This window comes from Corticium candelabrum, chromosome 5, assembly GCF_963422355.1.
Source record: "Corticium candelabrum chromosome 5, ooCorCand1.1, whole genome shotgun sequence".
NCBI lineage: Eukaryota > Metazoa > Porifera > Homoscleromorpha > Homosclerophorida > Plakinidae > Corticium > Corticium candelabrum.
In genome coordinates this window covers 772,130-790,791 of record NC_085089.1, presented here as the reverse complement: position 1 = coordinate 790,791, position 18,662 = coordinate 772,130, and the positions used below count along the sequence as shown (strand labels likewise).

The window sequence follows — 18,662 nt, the reverse complement described above, 5'->3', positions numbered from 1 at the left end:
GAGTTCGGCAGTTGTCTCAGTTGGTTTGGTCTCCACGTTCTTCTTTTTTTCTACGTTCTTCTTTTTTTCCACGTTCTTCTTTTTTTCCACGTTCTTCTTGATGACAAACATCTCCTGTCCCGTATCTGGTTGCTGTTTCGATGGCCCTCTGCGTCGAGTACTTGCGCATCTTCGGCTGTCTCACCGTTCCGTCGATTGTCCGGCTGATTTCGTGAGGGAGAACAGGTTGGTACAATGTCCGAAATGCTTGATGTGATTCATTCGTCTGCGTCAACACTCCGCTACGTGTACTCATCTGCTTTCGTTCTCAAACGAAGCTGATTGTCCATGCCCACAATCTTTAGAACAGCGAGCTGATGACGATGGAATTACGTCTCTGGATGCTCAACGCAGGGCGTGGGAGACGATCGATTCACTGTCTGTTGACGAGATTCTACGTTCTTTGCCACCGAGGACAGTTCAATACGTGCCATATTGTCTCAGAACTTTGTTAGAGAAGTGCTGTTCTGTTTCTTTGTCAAAAATTAGCGAGGATCCGGGTTACGATGGAGATTGGAAGTTACTGATGCTTCTTCCTAGAATGATCATGAGACCTCATCCTAGAGGAGGGAGATCAGGAATTAAGGAAATCAAAGCCATTTATCATCGATTCTTGGGTTTTCACTGGCAAGAGCTGATAGAGTTGCGTGATCATAGTCATTCACAACAGTCTAACAAGAAAGGAGAAGATCAGAGGAGAAAAGCCGCCCTCCGCCATGTGAAATATGGTGAGCTTTCAAAAGCAGCAAGAATTTTGACTAGTCATGGCTTGGCTCCTCCTTCAGAGAAATCAATCCAACGCTTGAGGGCTAAACACCCTGCTCGGAAGATGAGTTTGAATCTTTCTGGTGTTGACAAAGTTTCTTCTATTCGACTGAACAAGTCTATATTTCTTGAATCATTGAGGAAAAGTCCACGAGGATCGGGAGCCGGTCCTTCTGGATGGAGGCTTGAACATCTTAGAGTACTTCAAGACAATGCCTCAACCAGCGACCTTCTATTTTCGCTATGTTCACTTATAGCTGAAGACAAGGTGCCATCCTCTGCGGTACCCCTGTTGTCATGTTCTCGCCTAATTGCATTGCCTAAATTGAATGGTGACGTAAGACCTATTGCTATTGGGGAGACTCTAAGGAGATTGTCTGCCAAAGCGATTTGCTTCCAGCTGTGATCGTCATTTTCCACCTATTTTGAGCCAATTCAACATGGAGTAGCCACTCCTTGTGAAGGGGAGCTGTTAGCACATCGTGTCACCTTAAGCTTGTTATTAGATGGAAATTCGAATGTATCTTTGTTGAAGACATATATATCCAATGTTTTCAATTGCATCTCTAGGCAACATCTTCTCGACGAGGTAGCAGAAAAATTTTCTGAGATTTACCGTCACACGTGCCAAATGTACAGTAATGCTAGCTCTCTCATATATGTCAAGGGCGGTGATGTCGTCACTGTTAGGTCAGAAGAAGGAGTACACCAGGGAGATCCCCTCGGCCCTTTTCTCTTCTCTGCTGATTTGCAACCCATTTTGGAGTCTCTGCAGGAGAATCATAACAACCTGACCGTCCTCGTCTACCTAGATGATCTCTTTGTAGTTGGTAAGTTTGCTCGTATGCAACCATTCATATCTGACCTTCAGTCATCACTCAAAGACGTCGGTTTACTAGTCAACGAGAAAAAGTGCGAGTTATTCAATACGCCAGATTCTGTACAATCGTTTGTTTCTGTTCCTGTGGTCTCACATGGCACAGACATTCTAGGGATTCCCATCGGCTGCCACCAGTTTGTGCAAACTAGATGCTCCGAGATTGCTAATTCAGGTCACGCTCTTTGCTCAGAGCTCGTAAAGTTGAGGTGCCCTCAGAGTGCAACTTTCTTGCTAAGATTTTGCCACGTGACTCGGATGAACCACTTAGCTAGATGCGTGTCTCCTTATTCTTTTGAATATGCTGCAATACTACATGATGCCGTGACCCGGTCTACCTTTGTCCAGATATTGGACTTAGACTCTATTGATGATTTCACCTGGAATTAAGCCTCATTAAACATCAAATTGGGTGGGTTTGGCTTGTTTGAAGTCAACAAGAGTAAATGCTCGGCATACGTCTCTCATGGGCTCAATCTGTCAGAGATTTGCCTAATCGCTTTTCCTCACTTTCACAACGTATTCAAGATCTGGTGGAAAACGATTCCACGTTCTCTTCACTTGGCTTCGACATTCATTCAGCTGTCAAGTCCTTGCCTCCAATTAGATTAGGAGACGATGAAGCACCGAGGCCTCAATCATTGTCAACCCTTTCAGCTACAAAGGGTAAGCTTCAGCACAATCTAAGCTCAGAAATTGTTCTCTTGAGTGCAGCTCATTGTCTGTCTTCTGCACCTCATAGAAGGGATGCTGCAAGATTGCGTTCTGCTCAAGGTAGGAGGTCTGGGGCTTGGTTAGAGGCCTTACCATCCTCAGATATGTACGCACTCATCGCAAAGGATTTCCGCCTAGCGTTCTTTCTGAGGCTCGGTCTACCAATGCCTTTTAAGTCATGCATAAACAAATGTGAATGTGGAGTAGAATTGGATGGAATTGGGTATCATCTTTTCACATGCAAGTTTGGGGGAGCACCAGTCTGGCAACACGATTCTGTAGTGTCAGGATGGTGCAGTTGTTTGAACGAGCTCCAACTGCACCATCGCAAGGAGCCAAGAGAACAATATACAGAATCTGAGAATCGCTCCGATATTTTAATGTACAATGAAACAAGTACAGAGTTGGACGTGAACATGGCTCACCCTTGGAGCAAAGACATCCTAAATAGAGCATCTAAAGAGAGGCAGGCTATGCAGCTGAGAGGCGTGAGATGAGAAAGAAAAGCAAATACGGAGCTCTGCCAGTTCAGGACAGCACAACGCCTAACTTGGTTCCTCTGATCTTTGAGCACTTTGGGTTCTGGGGACAGGAGGCTGATAACTTCCTGAACTCACTTTCAAAGAAATCAAGGGATTCGGAAGGCAGAAGTACTGAAGCCGACTTCAGGACGAGATGGCGTAGACAGATTTGTATAATTATCCAGAGATGTAATGCTAGAGTTATATTAAAGAAGATAAGTAAATTGCACGTAGGTAAGATAGACGATTTTTTCTTTGATATAGACATTCAACACTATGTTCATTAGAATAATACTGTAGCTATGACTTCAGACATTTCAGTAGTTTTTGCTAATGCTTAGGATACTTTACTTCTGCGATTAACTGTTACATTTACAGTTTGGAAGAGAATAAAACAGTCTGTCTGTCTGTCTGTCTGTCTGTCTGTCTGTGTCCGTCTGTTGGAGCGTTTCTAAAAAACGGCGAGTCCGATCTCGGCCGAATTTGGCTCGCGCACGCCGAATTCATTCCGGTCGAAAGTGAGACTGTGGTCGTCTTCCTGACTTCTCCCACGACGACGCGATTTTCCGCCGATTGCACTCGCTTCCGCTCTCGCGCGAATATCTCTGGAATGACGCATTATATCTCCACCGAATTTAGGCTGCCCGTTCCCGACATTGGGCGGTACGCGCTGAGCGTGTCGTTTATTGCGGGCGACCCTGGGAAACGGAAGATATTTTTGCTCATATCCGGGTCTTGAAAAAATACGCTCGCAGTAATGTTTGCCAGTCTACGACCGTCGAAGAGCTGCCGTGTTTGATGCACCTGTTCCCCGAAACGCCAGCAACGTCTTTGAAGAGACAACGTTCAGCGAGACTGTCGAAATGACGAGAGTCGGTACGAGTCGTGACTTCGTTAGATACGGAGCTGCCGTGTTTAATGCACCTGTTCCCCGAAACGCCAGCAACGTCTTCGAAGAGACGACGTTCAACGGGACTGTCAAAATGGCGGGGAACGGATTATCCGGGTAAGTATTGCACGTGACTTGCAAGTTACGGGATTCACGTCGAAATTATAGATGCCAGGTTCGATACACCTGTTCTCCGCAACGGGACTGTCGAAATGGCTTCAACGGGATCAATAATCCAATCAACGGGATTTTTTGAAACTGGACACGTCGAATAGATGCCAAGTTCGATACACCTGTTCCTCGCAAAGGCAGCAACGTCCAAGTCGAAATGGCTTCAACCAATCGCTAATCCAACCAACAGGATTTTTGGAAACGGCAATTGAACGGGATATAACTATGAATGAGAATTCTGTCTGGCTGCTACTAAACGGTAAAGCACTTACACCACGGCTAATTCGTGACAGTAAACGGTTACTGACAAAACATTACAGTCTACTGCGCCAAAACATTACAGTCTACTAGCTGCGGAGTATCCGGGAGTACTATACGATTGCAAGTGTACACGCGACATTTTTCGTTGTTTTTACAATGCCTCCGAAGAGACGGACTGGCTCAGGTTGCGCTGACAAGGGCATAAGTTAGTGTAATTGGTTTGTGCTGTGATTGGAACTTTTTTTGCACAGGAATGGTAACCAACACTATACAGCAGAGAGTTTGGAAATCTACAAAGATCTCTCTCTAGAAACTGTACGTGACCTGGCTACACCCCCTCTGCCTCTCCAACCATCAAACGCATTTTTAGATACTTTCTGCTATAATCTCTACCTATAAAGGCGACCTGTCTGTCTGTCTATCTGTCTGTCTATCTGTCTGTCTGTCTGTCTGTCTGTCTGTCTGTCTGTCTGTCTGTCTGTCCTGTCTGTCTGTCATTAATAGCAAACAGTGTCTGCAAATCAATCAATAATTTGTGTGATTAAACTATTACTCGGGCGAAGCCAGGCATTGGAGCTCGTGTATCTATAGAGTTGATTGTGCATTGTGAAACTCCATCCACAAACCCTCATCTAGTTATTAATATCTCAATCGTTTCTATAGCAATAAAATAGAATGAGTAGTGGAGCTCGTGATCACCGATTCGTCATGTGACTTCTTTTAGGACGAGCGCTCGAAGAGAAGAAATGTGCAGGAGTACGTACTCCATTAAGTTAATTAATCTATCCACCCAAGCGGTTGCTGCAAACTGTTAGGCCAGCATGACGCGTCGGTTCGTGCTAATGTGGCTGTTTCTAGCATTCACAAGTCTCCATCAACATCTAGCTACAAGTGCGTTGTTACTCTCATATTGAACAATTAACTTATTTATTTAATTAAGTGTTCTAGTGTTTTTCAGAATGTAGCAGCAACAAAGTACAAAATTGGTATCCTGCGGCAACTGCCGGTCTCTAATATCGTGGTACAGTGTACTAAAAGCACGACGATTAGAACGGAAACGCTTGTTTGAGTTGGACTTCAAAAGATGCCTACAGTACGTACAAGCACTAGCCAGACGACTTCAACTACAAGCTGATCGACATCGGCAATCACACGTACAACTATTGTCGTAATCCAAGAAAAGACTCTTACAACAAACCATGGTGTTTATCAACAAAAAACAAGAAGTGGGAATATTGTTATGTACAGGTGTGCAGGTATAACCGCACTTCAATCTTCATGCAGTTAATTGTTGAAAATTAATAAAAACGTGATTGTATGCCTGGGCATGCAGTTTGGTTGCATGTTGTCTAATTCTAATAATTTTCGTACTGTAGACACGTCGTACGTGTGACAGTGTGATAGACTTCATTTGGTGGCGGATATACAGAGGAACCGCTAATCAAGACAAAGATGGCAAGACGTGCCTTAATTGAGGTGTATCATACTTGCTGTTGTTCTAGAAATATTGAAATGGTTACGACTAAGAAAGAAAAACGATCTTCACTCATCGTAATATACAATGGATGTCAAAACGTCAGACGACATGCAGTTGAATCCACTCTACAGCGACATTGCGTTGCAACATCAGATGTCTGAAAATTTCTCAACGACGACTGAGTCTCACAAAGATTCTAGATCTGACAAAATGAATCTACTTTATGAATCAGCAGATCAGCTAGAGAGAACTGCGGCACATGAGTCAGAGAACGTCATTTACAACATGTGACAGATTGCATGCTGCATGGAACATATACATGTACCAGTTTTTTTACAGTATTTGATTTCTACATTACCGTGTTACGTAATGCACAGTCAGTGATATTAATATGATTTTGTGACAATATCCATTATTATTAATATGTTTAGGCACCAGATTTGTGTTCTCATACGAAAGGTTAGTATAGTAGTGAACTGCCACAACTCGATTTCTTTTACTAGCTGCGCCATTATTACTGCGCGACTTCAAATTCCAGTACCGTTGTCAGCTTCACATGCGTGCATATAATACCCCAATTTCAGGGTAATTTATTTGCGCATGCGAACACAACGTGGACAAGGCCTTCTTCAGCCGCGCATGAAGGCATGGTATACGAGACTAAGGTAAGCGGTAAAAGCAAGTGGTATCGCATACGGGATTGTTTGTACCGCATACGGGACTATGCATACCGCATACGGAACCGTTTGTACCAAAATTGTGGGACCGTTCGATCATAGTTGAGCATTTTGTTTTCTGCTTTTTGACCGAACCATGGGGGCAGTGTGGGCACGTGTCTGTGAGATGCATCCCTCCAATACAATAGTCCGTAAGATGCATCCCTCCAATACAATAGTCTAATATATTGTGAGATGCATCCTTCCAATAAAATAGTTTAGTGTATTGTAAGATGCATCCCTCCAATGCAATCTAGATATGATTGGCAATTTGTGCTAGCAGCCATTTTGTCCTTCTCGTCCCGTCCATACCCGGAAGTTGCCTCATGCTCTAGACAGGAAGTATATAGATCGTCCATATGCACGCAGTACAGCAGGACGGATGAACGGATCAGCACTCTGACACTGCCGGTCGGGTGCAATTTTGACTGGCTGGCGCCTGCACTTGCACTCGCCGGGGACTCGACTCGGGTGGGCTTTGTTCCATCATGGGAAGTTGCTTCATCCTAAACCGGAAGTAGAGTCGGGGCGGAGGGGGGGGGTTCGATTTCCATTGCCTACCGCGTGCCCTCAGACTTGCCGGGTGGAAGCTAGTAGTCTAATATTGAGAGATGCATCCCTCCAATACAATAGTCTAGTGTATTGAGAGATGCATTCCTTCAATACAATAGTCTGATGTAATTTGAGATGGATCCTTCCAATACAATAGTCTAGTGAATTGTGAGATGCATCTCTCCAATACAATAGTCTAGTGTATTGTGAGATGCATCCCTCCAATACAATAGTCTAGTGTATTGTGAGATGCATCCCTCCAATACAATAGTCTAGCGAATTGTGAGATGCATTCCTCCAATACAATAGTCTAATGTGAGATGCATTCATCCACTACAATACCAGTAATGATACTTGACCAATTGCCTTCTCCTTTGTACAGTTGAAACCTTCTGCAATTAAACATATGATAACTGTCGCATGTGATGATGGATATCCCATCCACTTGGCATGTCATTACTCCAGTCTCGACGTCATCAGACTGCTCATCTCTCACTATTCATCACTCAACAAATTTAACAGTTTTGGTTGCACACCTCTAATGGTCTGCTGTCAGTCAGGTCAATACGAGGCTGTACAGTTATTGTTAGATGCCCGTGCCGGTCCTAACCTAGTGAGCCCTATTAGTAAGGAAACTGCAATGCATTGGGCTGTTAATCGTCGGGATCTACAAAGGGTGTGGCTGCTGCTTCAATTTGGTGGTGGTCAAAGAACACGAAAGGACGGTCTGAGTGTGCATGACACCGCGACAGATGGCTGAACGGCAGCTGGCTAGAGCTACTAGGAAAGGGGAGCAAGACATACTTCTTCAGGATTTGTGAGTCCTCGAGATGTGACGTGTTTGCGAGAAATGATGGATAGTCTAAACTATTTTGATGGTGAGTTGTGTGTGTGTGTGTGTGTGTGTGTGTGTGTGTGTGTGTGTGTGTGTGTGTGTGTGTGTGTGTGTGTGTGTGTGTGTGTGTGTGTGTGTGTCGCATGCATTTATCAAGCATTTGCTATTTGTCTGCCTGTCTTTGTTCCTTTGCATGTGTCTACCTCTATTCTTGCATCATGCCCACGTCTGTAGGTCGTCTACGAACACTATACGAATTATTTCATGTATCTATTCGCCAACTGCTTGGTCCATCAAGAATCGACAAATCGATCAACTTCCCTTACCACCTTCACTCAGAATGTACCTCAAAGACATGTTCTACAGGTCACGTCCTGACAGTGGGTGACACTGTTCATGTTGACCGAGTTTACTACCGACGTCAATTATATAAACAGTTGTACACATGAAGAATATGGATTATGTCCTTGCTGAATGATAATAGATGGTATTATTGTTTTATGAGATTTGAGCGGTTTCTGAACGTTTGGTGATGTAATGAGGTATGTTTGATAGAAAAACGTGAATATGGAGCTTGATGTGATATAATAATATAATATGGTATCATTAGATGCTCTTACACTTGCAACTATGCGAAGTATCTTACCATAAACATACAGTTGGATAAACATAACAAATGTCAAATACACACAAACTAAAATAAGGTAATTTGTTAACACAAAATATTATGGACATTTCAGACTTTCTATTGAACTGATGGTATTGAGTCTTTCATCCCATTCTCCTCCTGCTGTGATGAGTTCTCCATTCTGAGTTGAGAATGCAGCATGTGCCCACCGTTTGTGTGTCATGTGTGGAAGAGGAAGCCAATTGGTAGACCTCTCATCATATAATTCTACAATATTAGACTGAGAAATAATCCTCCGTTGTGTCCTTCCTCCAGTCCCCACCAGTCTGTTACTGACTGACATCAGTGATGGGTCATATGTGGTTGTAGCGGGGATTGTTCTCCATTTTCTATCACAAACATCCGCACACTCAACAATATTACTAAAGCAAGATCCATCAGTCCATCCTCCCCCTACAAACACTGTGTTGTTTATAGTAACAGAAGAACAGCCACAATGTTTTGTTTGCATGTCATCCATCTTAGAAAAATTACCGCTATGAAGGTCACACACATGTACTGTGTTCACTTTCTCCCCTGACTTGGTCCTACCACCCACCACATACAGTGAGTTGTCGTGAAGAGCAACAGATACACCATCCAACTGCAGTTCGTTTGGTAGAACTGTGAGGAAACGCCATTTGTTGTCTTCATTCAAATTAAATCGTTTAATCACAAACTGATGTTTATCTCCATCATACAGACACACCAGACACACACCTTCATGACACACTACATTCCTCATGTGACCATTCTTTCTGACAACATGTCCCACTTATCATGTTTATAAGTGAGAACATGCAGATTACCATCATAACCTCCTACCACTAGTCTGCCTTCAATCTCTCCCATTCTATTATATGGCCACCTGTAATGAGGCATGTGTACATTCCACTGTGTCCATGATGGCAGACTGTCATTGATCTAGAATCAACACAACATGTACAATAGATGGAAATAAAAACAATTATAAAAAAGATAAAATACAAAATAAAAATACAAATTCACATCAGATGTGTTTACATGTCTACATCAAGTCTAAACTATTTTATAAAACAATCAAACATCACATCAAAAGATATATTATAACACATTTTTATTCAATACACTCTTTTACCCACTCTTCTTCCTCCCACCAATCCCTTTAACCTTGTTTAAGTTTATTTCTTAATTTTAAAGACACACACACACACACACACACACACACACACACACACACACACACACACACATGGACAAATGTCAAGCCCACCACGTCATTCGTGAATGATGTCAACCTTAAGGTCAGTTGCGGAGATAGCTCCCCCTGCCTCTAGAGACAGAGCCTCCATGCGCTACGTGGAGGCTTAGGGCCACCGCTACAATCCACCTGGAGCTTGGCCAGAGTCATCCAGGGGCACTGACTATGACGCAGCTTTGGGACTGGCCACCAAGGCCCACAAGTACCCATCTGCTGCATGACATTACTGCTAAGCCAGCGGTCATGTCTACCCCAGTCAATGACCAGGTACTCATTTATACTCTTGAGTTGATAGAAGCAAATGTATGTAAGTTTCTTGCTTAAGAAAATTATGCCATAGCTCGCCATCACTGTGACTTGAACCTCCAACCCTGCAAGGTCCCGGATGTTTCATTCTCCAAATGCACTCTCTAACCAATTGAGCTACACACACACACACACACACACACACACACACACACACACACACACACACACACACGTGCGCGCTGTGATAGGACAAATTGTGGCTTCAGGCTAAAAACTGTGACCCCAGACAAAACGGCAATAAACTGTTATGTAATAGTTATCAGTTTGGATGACAACAAGGCATCCAGAGCTTGACTGTTTTGTTGACAAATATCACTTAGTTACTTAATAAATCTTATTCACAGAAAGAATATGAAAAAGGAAATGCAGATTATTGTGATAATTTCCACAACAGTTGGTTGACTAAGAGTTGGTGCAAAGACAACTCATAACATACTTACTTGACAAAACAGTTGACGTTAATTAAGGTTAGACTGAAACTGTGGAAGACTTTGTAAAGACACAGCAAGGCACCGCCTGGATAAAATGTTACTGTGCTATGTCAATAACTCAATGCTTGAAGCCTTCTGATGAGGGACCAACAGAAACATTTTCGAGGAGCTGACTACTTTTGTAGAGTAGAAATGTATCTGGATGTTGCAGCCCCTCGGTACCTTAGGGTCACAATTTGGGCTCCTGTGTCTAGTTCAACATGCAGAAAGACTGACCAGTTACCTGATGATGATGACTAGCAGGACACCTTGACTTTTCATATTCAAGTGCCACAATCTTCAGCCGTTCTCTCTTTGTTTCAATATTTGCTTGTCCAGTTTCTTGTCTTGCTTGGCTTGTTTCCTCTTTTGCTTTCCTGATTTCTTCTCTTGCTGTACACATCTCATCCTCCGCTCGTTTTCTTTCCTTCTCCAATTGCACCGTCACCTTTCTCTCCTCTCTGTCCAACTGTACCACCTGATCTTTCAGCATTTCCATCTCTCCAACATCTGTAGCAGCAACTAGCCAATCATATCAATCAGTCTAATTAGACAGGGACTGGTTGCTTACCTTGGGGGCCTCTTCGTATCCCCTGGGTATTCCCCGTTGTCGTCAGTTGTTCTACAACGTGTGGTTGTCCGACTGTTTTGAGGATGTCGCAGAAAACAGGAAACATTTCTGGCGGTCTCGTCGACAAGACATCGATGAGTAGACGACGAACCTTGTCGTCGTGAGTGACAAAGTCGCTGCGAAGAGCGTCTATATCACCTCTCGACAGAAATCCTCGTTCATACAGAAGATTGGGGAAGAGAGAGTTGAAACGGAGACGATCAGATAGGTAGACATAGTTGCTTCTCACAACACACCATACATCGTCGTCTGTCTCAACATGAGAAGCAGAACGAGCAGATGAAGCCATGAAGCAACTCAAGACACCACACCGTAAGCCAAATGTAACTTTTGTGCGCAAAATCAGTAGGTCCAACCCAGTTCGCATAACCACGCATGCGCAAATGGAAAAAGCCTACATGTTCGTCGTCGTTGTTTCTAATCTTTTGAGAGGGTAAGTTCAGTTGCTAAAAATGCGTGTGTGTGTGTGTGTGTGTCTGTGTGTGTGTGTGTGTGTGTGTGTGTGTGTGTGTGTGCGTGTGTGTGCGTGCGTGTGTGTGTGTGCGTGTGTGTGTGTGTGCGTGTGTGTGTGTGTGCGTGTGTATGTGCGTGCGTGCGTGTGTATGTGCGTGCGTGTGTATGTGCGTGCGTGTGTATGTGTGCGTGTGTGCGCGCGCGCGCGTGTGTGCGCGTGTGTGTGGGGTGTGTGCGTGTGTGTGGGGTGTGCGTGCGTGCGTGCGTGTGTGTGTGTGTGTGTGTGTGTGTGTGTGTGTGTGTGTGTGTGGTGTGTGTGTGTGTGTGTGTATTTTCGTCCCCACATTCGGCGGTCTGCCGATCTGTTTAGTAGCAACTCTTACTTCTAGGTAGCTTTTGACGTCTCAAGTTAAGAAGTCAAGGATAGAAGAGAGGTATGAATACAATGTTAGCGTAGTGTTTATAGCCGGAAGTTGACGGGCCTCATTCAGGTCCCATAATTTATAGTTTTAGCTTAGCCTCGAGAGCCAAGCCTTCCTCGTGCTCGCTGTGCGACCTCACGTGCTGTTCACCTGCTTGCACGTGAGAGGAAGTGCTTGAGCCGGAACTGCTCGCACGGTGAGGCTAGTTTTAGCTCATGATCAGTACGTGCATGTGGATGCCGATTTTAAACTAAACGGGCCAAGGGATACTTTACAACCGGTATGTTTCCATTGTGACGGAGTTCCACAGCCTAGAATCGGTTCTAGACAACGCATTCTATCCCAATTAATCGTGTTTTACACGCGTACCTTTTACTTTGGGTAGATCGGCTTTACTGACACTACCTGGTTTACACCCATTTGTTATATACGGGCTATTGTGATCTACGGGCTAGTGTGACATTAGATTATCGAGAAGCAGACAGACAGACAGACAGACAGATCGACAGATTGACAGACAGACAGACAGACAGACAGACAGACAGACAAACAGAAGCAAGTTCAAAGCACAGCAAGTTTGTCACAGAAGCTTGCTGTTCAAATGCTGAGAAGAGTGATCTCCTCTGCAACAAGCTACTTGACTTAAATGATGTCCAAAGTTCAATGTTGTTACTAAGATACTGCCATGTGAGCCAGTTGAATCATCTAGAGCGAGTGATACCACCAGAAATGTTACATACAGCGGCTGCCATACATGACGAACATACTAAAAGAACATTCTGCAGTCAATTGGGTTGCAAGACTCTTAGTAAAGGCCAGTGGCAGCAAGTAGTGTGGCCTATCAGATATGGAGGTTTTGGTATGACTTCGCTCTCATCCACATCAGCGTTTGTCTTTGTATCATCTTGGGCTCATTCTCTGTCACAGTTGCCACAGCGCTTTCCAGATACCAGTCTTGTAGTCGACCGCCTGATTTCCAACAAGGAAGACAACACCATTAGTCATTCACTACATCAAGCCATCCATCCCAACTACCACCTATCCAGTTTGACAATTGAAATAAAATTACAGCGAAAGCTAACAGACAGTCTGCTCAGGTCTGAAGTCAGTGAAAGGATTGACTCGGCTACTTGTCCAAAAGAAGTATTGCGTTTGAGGTCAATTCAAGGAAGAGTGCGGGAGCATGGCTAGATGCCATCCCGAACTCACAAAGGTTTGCACTAAAACCAAAAGAATTTCAGTTGGCGACCTTTTTGAGACTGGGATTGCCGGTAGACTCCTCAAAATGGATTACAAGATGCGATTGCGGAAAAGACCTGGATTCTGAGGTATACCATCTCATGACGTGTAAGACTGGAGGAGGCCCTGTCTGGACCCATAATACCATTGTAGGTGTTTGGTCCGAATGTTTGAGCCAGTTACACATAAACCACAAGAAAGAGCCCAAAGAAAGGTACTGTGATTGCGAGGATCAACCTGACATAGCGATCATGGATCCAGTAACCGGAACAGACGTCGAACTAGATGTGCCTTTGGCCCACCCACGGTGTGCCAATATCTTGTCAAGAGCAGCTTGAGAAGACGGGGCAGCAGCGGTAAGAAGGGAAGAGAGGAAAGTCGAGAAATACCAGTCGAAGGTTCTGCTGGGTGGATTATGCCTCAACTCCGTGCCTCTAGTTATGGAACACTTCGGTCGTTGGGGGAGACAAGCACAATCATTCCTGTCTCTATTATCTCAACTAAGTAAAAACATTGACCTTGGTAACAGTGACCAAGATTTCAAGTGCTACTGAAGAAGAAGATTTGCTGTAGCTCTCCGAAGGTGCAACGTAAAGGTTCTCATCCAGAAGATGAACCGCTCACGAAGCAAAGAAAATTACATTAGTGACATATTTAGTGTCCAATTGCATGCAACCCGTGTGGGTCTAATTGATATATAACAGACTTTTGTATCTATAGCTTGTAATAGTTCATATGTATGAAATATAAAGATGTGACAGACAGACAGACAGACAGACAATGAAAGACATTCAGAACACCGTTCATTAGAATTCTAGTAGTACAGTATTCAATCTGTATGTCTCAGCAGATGGACATTTAGCTTGGCAGTTTTACCTATAGTGTTCTTGTAAAATTTTGCTTTTTGTGTTCAATAGTGAAAGACAGACAGACAGACAGACAGCTAAAAGATTGACAAAATAGTTTGTAGTAATGACTCTGTAGATGATAGCTACAAACATCAGATGGCTGTTCGTTAGAGTTTTTCTTGTGCGACTACTATGGGTTGTTTATCTTGAACTCTTAGTGTTGTATGTAGCCCTTTCTGTATTAGCGTTGATGTTTTCAGTAATGTTCTTTGACAGACAGACAGACAGACAGACAGACAGACAGACAGACAGACAGACAGCTAAAAGATTGACAAAATAGTTTGTAGTAATGACTCTGTAGATGATAGCTACAAACATCAGATGGCTGTTCGTTAGAGTTTTTCTTGTGCGACTACTATGGTTGTTTATCTTGAACTCTTAGTGTTATCTGTAGCCCTTTCTGTATTAGCGTTGATGTTTTCAGTAATGTTCTTTGACAGACAGACAGACAGACAGACAGACAGATTCATTTATTATCATCAAAACTCTACGTATGTACAGGAAACTTTCAAATATCTACCAGTCCTTCATAACTAAGCAAATTATAACACATTAATGGACTTGGCCTACAACATTGCAGTCAAACATTATGTCACTGTCGTTTGTACTGCATGAAAATCTCGACAGCTTCCTCGAAATCACTCTGGCGTTGCATCTCTGAAGAATGATGGAAAATATTGTAATAGATGTGATAAAAATAACCCCACCCTCCATAACCCCCCCACCCCTACCCCCACCACCCTTTGCCATGTGTTGTGTGTGTCCTTACACCCACCCCCCCCACCCCCACCACGAACGTTTTATTTGTGGCATCTCTGAAGAATGATGGAAAATTGCTTTCTCCAGAATGCCTTAAAACGTTGAGCGCTGTTAAAAGGATGTGCATGAGTGGTATTGTAGCTTTGCCTAGATATATGAGACAAAAACTTGTGTGCGTGCGAGCCCCACAAACCAAAATGTTCAAAGACTAGTGGAACACACTTGGATGATAAACCACCATGCAGGACCTCTCCTGAGTATTTCTTTAGTTTCTTCTCCTCTCTTACTTTTGCAGCATACCCTTCTTCTCTGTGTGCGTGGTTGAGAGCATCCTTACTCCATGGGTGTGCTAATGAAACATCCACGTCAAGATTCTGTCCTGTTTCAGAATCAAAGAGTGTCATATCAGGACGGTTTTCGCTACTAACAAAACGATGCCGGGGTTCGGTTTGATGGGGAATGTGCAAATCACTCAAACATTCACTCCAACCCTTCAAGATAGTATTGTGGGTCCAGACAGGACCTCCTCCATATTTACATGTTAGTAGGTGGTATCCTTGTTGATCCAGTTGTTGTGCACAGTCACACACTTTCACCCACTTGGTAAACGGTAAAGCCAATCCCAACCTCAAATAGGACGCTATAGAAAAGTCGTTTGTTTTAAGTGCGTGCCTATCAGAAGTAGGAATGGCATCTAACCAATCTCCGGCTCCACGACCTTGCAATGACCGCAGCCTTGCCGCATCTTTATCAGAAGGAGCCTGAGCAATGAGTTCAGACACATTAATTTCGTTTATCTCAGTACAAAGACGGTGCTGCAGTTTCTTAGGATAAGCGATGATGTCATCAAGTGTTTGAAAATCTTCATCATTGTCAGCTGACTTGGACAATGGTGGCAAGTCGGAAAAGCTAGAAATTACTTCTGAGCCAATCGACCCCGACTTTTCTTTAGAAGAAGTAAGATAATCAACCAAGTCAGTCATACATAAGAAACGAGATGGCAATTCTTTCATTGATTGACACCAAGAAGACACAAAAGCAGCATGAGAAATTTGTCCAATCTGTGTTAAACCAAAGCCTCCATTCTTCAGCTTTAGAGTCGCTTGTTTCCAGGCTGTATCATTCAAATGATTGAAACCAATGATGTCCACAAATGAAGATCTAGTCATTTTGTCATGGATGACTGCTGCCAGTTCTAGATCACGAGGAAATACTTGCCTTGCCAAGTAGTTCAATCTAGGCACATGACAGTGTCGTAGAATCAGCATGGAGATTTGCCGATTATTCAGCAGGGCCAATTCACGGCAAAGTTCCTTCCCACCCTTGGCAATGTCAGCACATTGAGAACGAACAAATTCAGGTTTTCCTACTGGTGTGCCTAGTATAATAGTGCCATCAGAGGTAACTGGAGTTGGAAAATTACAGACATTACCAGAGGGACAAAACAACTCACACTTTCTGTCTAAAATTTCCAAATGCAACGTGGACAGGGAAGACTTCAAATCATCCAAAATATTTCGAAGACTATTGACTGGACCTACCACATAGATGTCATCTAGATATGCCAGCATAGTAACACCCTCATGTCTCTTGATCACCTCACATAAAATAGGATGGATAGTAGCTGAGAAAAGAGCAGGTCCCAAAGGGTCTCCTTGATGAACTCCTTCACTTGATGTTAATAACTCAACTCCCTTGTCAGTGACGTATATCAGCTTGCTTGATTCCCCGTACAACTGCTTGACATGAGGATAGATATCAGGAAAGTCTTTAGCAATTTGCTGAAGAAGTCGTTCCCTTGAAACAGAATTGAAGGCATTCCTGACATCTGTTTTAAGGATTGACCAATCAGGATTTTGCTCCAATAAGATCTGAATATGGTGTGTAAGCAGCTCAGCTCCTCCAGGTGTCGCAATGCCGTGCTGTATAGGGGAGAAATATGAAGCAAACTCAGGTGACTTCTGTTGACAAATAGTCTTGGCAGTAAGTCGTCGAAAAACTTCCCCTACAGCGATTGGCCTCACATCATTCCCATGTTTAGGTATTGCTATGAGTTTAGAGGCTGAAAGCAAAGGAACTACGTTGGGTGGCACATCTCCTGAAAATATGTGATTACAAGTCTGAAACAGTAGATCTGTGGTGATGTCATTATCCAGGAGAATTCGAACATGTTCGTATCTCCATCCAGAGGGTCCACACCCAGAAGCTTTTGGAGCATTTTTGATAGCGTTGATGAAAACAGATCTGTCAAGAAATGTTGGACTCGAAGAAGACAATACATCAGGAATCTCGTTAGGATTAATGAGTCCCTCAGGGTGTTTAGATTTCAATTTTTGAAGAACCTCACTTGTTTCTGGGGCCAAACCATTGCTTGTAAGAAACTTAGCTGCTTTGGAAATCTCACCTACTTGGGCCAACTTTACAGCTACTTTTCTCTTGTTCTCATCAGTCATTGATTTATTTTCTGACTTCCTGTTTGTTGGTGTGTTCAACTCAATTAGCTCATCCCAGCGAAAATTCAGAAAACTTTGATAACGGGCCTTCACTTCCTTGTATCCTACCTTGCCGCCTCTCACGTGAGGTTTTAGTAAGATTCTAGGTAACAAAAACAAGAGTTTCCAACCCACATCACTAGAGGGGTCTTCATCAATCTTCTGTAGCGAAATGTTGCAACACTCTTGAAACATTGGTCGTAAAGATCGTGGAATATTCAGGATAGTCTGTGGTGGCAAAGAATTGAGGATATCCGCAACGGGGAGAGACTCAACCACAAACCACGCCTCGCGCTCAATATCATGTAGATTCCGGCTTCTGTCATCAGACATGACACTAGAAGCCAAACGTAGCTCAGACAATAGATCCGAAACGTTGCCTTTACCTGTAACTCTGCCTACTTCACCATCACCTGTTACATCGTCATTCCCAACATTTCCTGTTACGTCATCTAGATCTTTCCCAACGGTTGAACACGTGGAACTTGAGAGATGCTGTTGTAGCTTCAAATACCACTTACGACATCTTGGACATTGTTGCAGGTCATACTCCCGAATAAACTCCTCTGGACACTGATCGACATCATGAAAACTGCGAATGTGCGCCAGAACTCGCTTTAGGGAGTTCTCCCAGGCGCAACCGGGAACGGGACAGCGTACAGCAGACATAAAGGTTCTTTACTATATATTTGAACAACTGAGCCAATGTTACAGACAGACAGACAGACAGACAGACAGACAGGGCGGATAGCAGAGCAAACGCCTGATCAATTTGTAGTGTAGCTGTTTAAGAACTAGACCATTCTTGCACATTTAATAAATAATACGGTAAACTGTACCTACACACAATAATGACATGTGTGGGATGCAGTAGTCTTTGGTAGCTGGTTGGAGACTTACAACACGTCGCATCTTGCAGCTCAATCAATTGGAAGGTTGTCCGTACTAAGCACCCATGGCAATGTTTAGTAGACTCACTTTGCCATAGTCCTCTTTCCCTGGATGAACCTACTGGATGTATACAATCTCTGACACAACCTCACGGTTTTACATACCATAGTCAGCCGTACCATATTGCATACCATCTACTTAATTAGTTAACAAGAAAACCCAAAAGGTGAGTGAGAAAAAACTACTAAAAATGCTTTGCCTGTTGCTATCGCATAGCATCAGTGATCTAACAATATTCTTAATTAAGTTAAACTACAGTTGTGAAATAGGATCCTTCAGTACTGGCGCTAGCAGTAGAGGTGAC

The 18,662-nt window shown here is 43.5% G+C and overlaps 3 protein-coding genes and 1 long non-coding RNA gene across 5 annotated transcripts; 2 read left to right on the top strand and 2 right to left on the bottom strand.

The window, feature by feature from the left end:
• The first annotated feature begins 3,928 nt into the window (after nt 1-3,928).
• Nucleotides 3,929-6,140, top strand: LOC134180100 (uncharacterized). The gene is made up of 5 exons (XR_009969935.1): nt 3,929-4,235; nt 4,297-4,421; nt 4,489-5,128; nt 5,186-5,493; nt 5,740-6,140. It is a non-coding gene; the product is annotated as an uncharacterized LOC134180100 (long non-coding RNA).
• A 1,248-nt stretch (nt 6,141-7,388) lies between these two features.
• On the top strand, nt 7,389-7,742 carry LOC134180584 (ankyrin repeat and SOCS box protein 13-like). The gene has a single exon (XM_062647764.1). The coding sequence runs from the start codon at nt 7,389-7,391 to the stop codon at nt 7,740-7,742; it is 354 nt and encodes a 117-aa protein (XP_062503748.1).
• Nucleotides 7,743-8,389: 647 nt separating this feature from the next.
• On the bottom strand, nt 8,390-11,500 carry LOC134180010 (uncharacterized). Of its 2 annotated transcripts, none has more exons than XM_062647066.1 (3): nt 11,075-11,500; nt 10,748-11,025; nt 8,390-9,408 (listed from the first exon to the last, which is right to left on the bottom strand). In XM_062647066.1, the coding sequence occupies exons 1-3, from the start codon at nt 11,421-11,423 to the stop codon at nt 9,226-9,228; spliced, it is 810 nt and encodes a 269-aa protein (XP_062503050.1). In that variant the 5' UTR covers nt 11,424-11,500; the 3' UTR covers nt 8,390-9,225. The 2 variants fall into 2 exon arrangements, with proteins under 2 accessions (XP_062503050.1, XP_062503051.1); XM_062647067.1 differs by having other exon boundaries at nt 10,748-11,013; nt 11,075-11,499.
• A 1,350-nt stretch (nt 11,501-12,850) lies between these two features.
• LOC134180583 (uncharacterized) lies at nt 12,851-18,076 on the bottom strand. The gene is made up of 2 exons (XM_062647763.1): nt 15,454-18,076; nt 12,851-12,978 (listed from the first exon to the last, which is right to left on the bottom strand). The coding sequence occupies exons 1-2, from the start codon at nt 18,074-18,076 to the stop codon at nt 12,851-12,853; spliced, it is 2,751 nt and encodes a 916-aa protein (XP_062503747.1).
• Between the last annotated feature and the right edge of the window lie 586 nt (nt 18,077-18,662).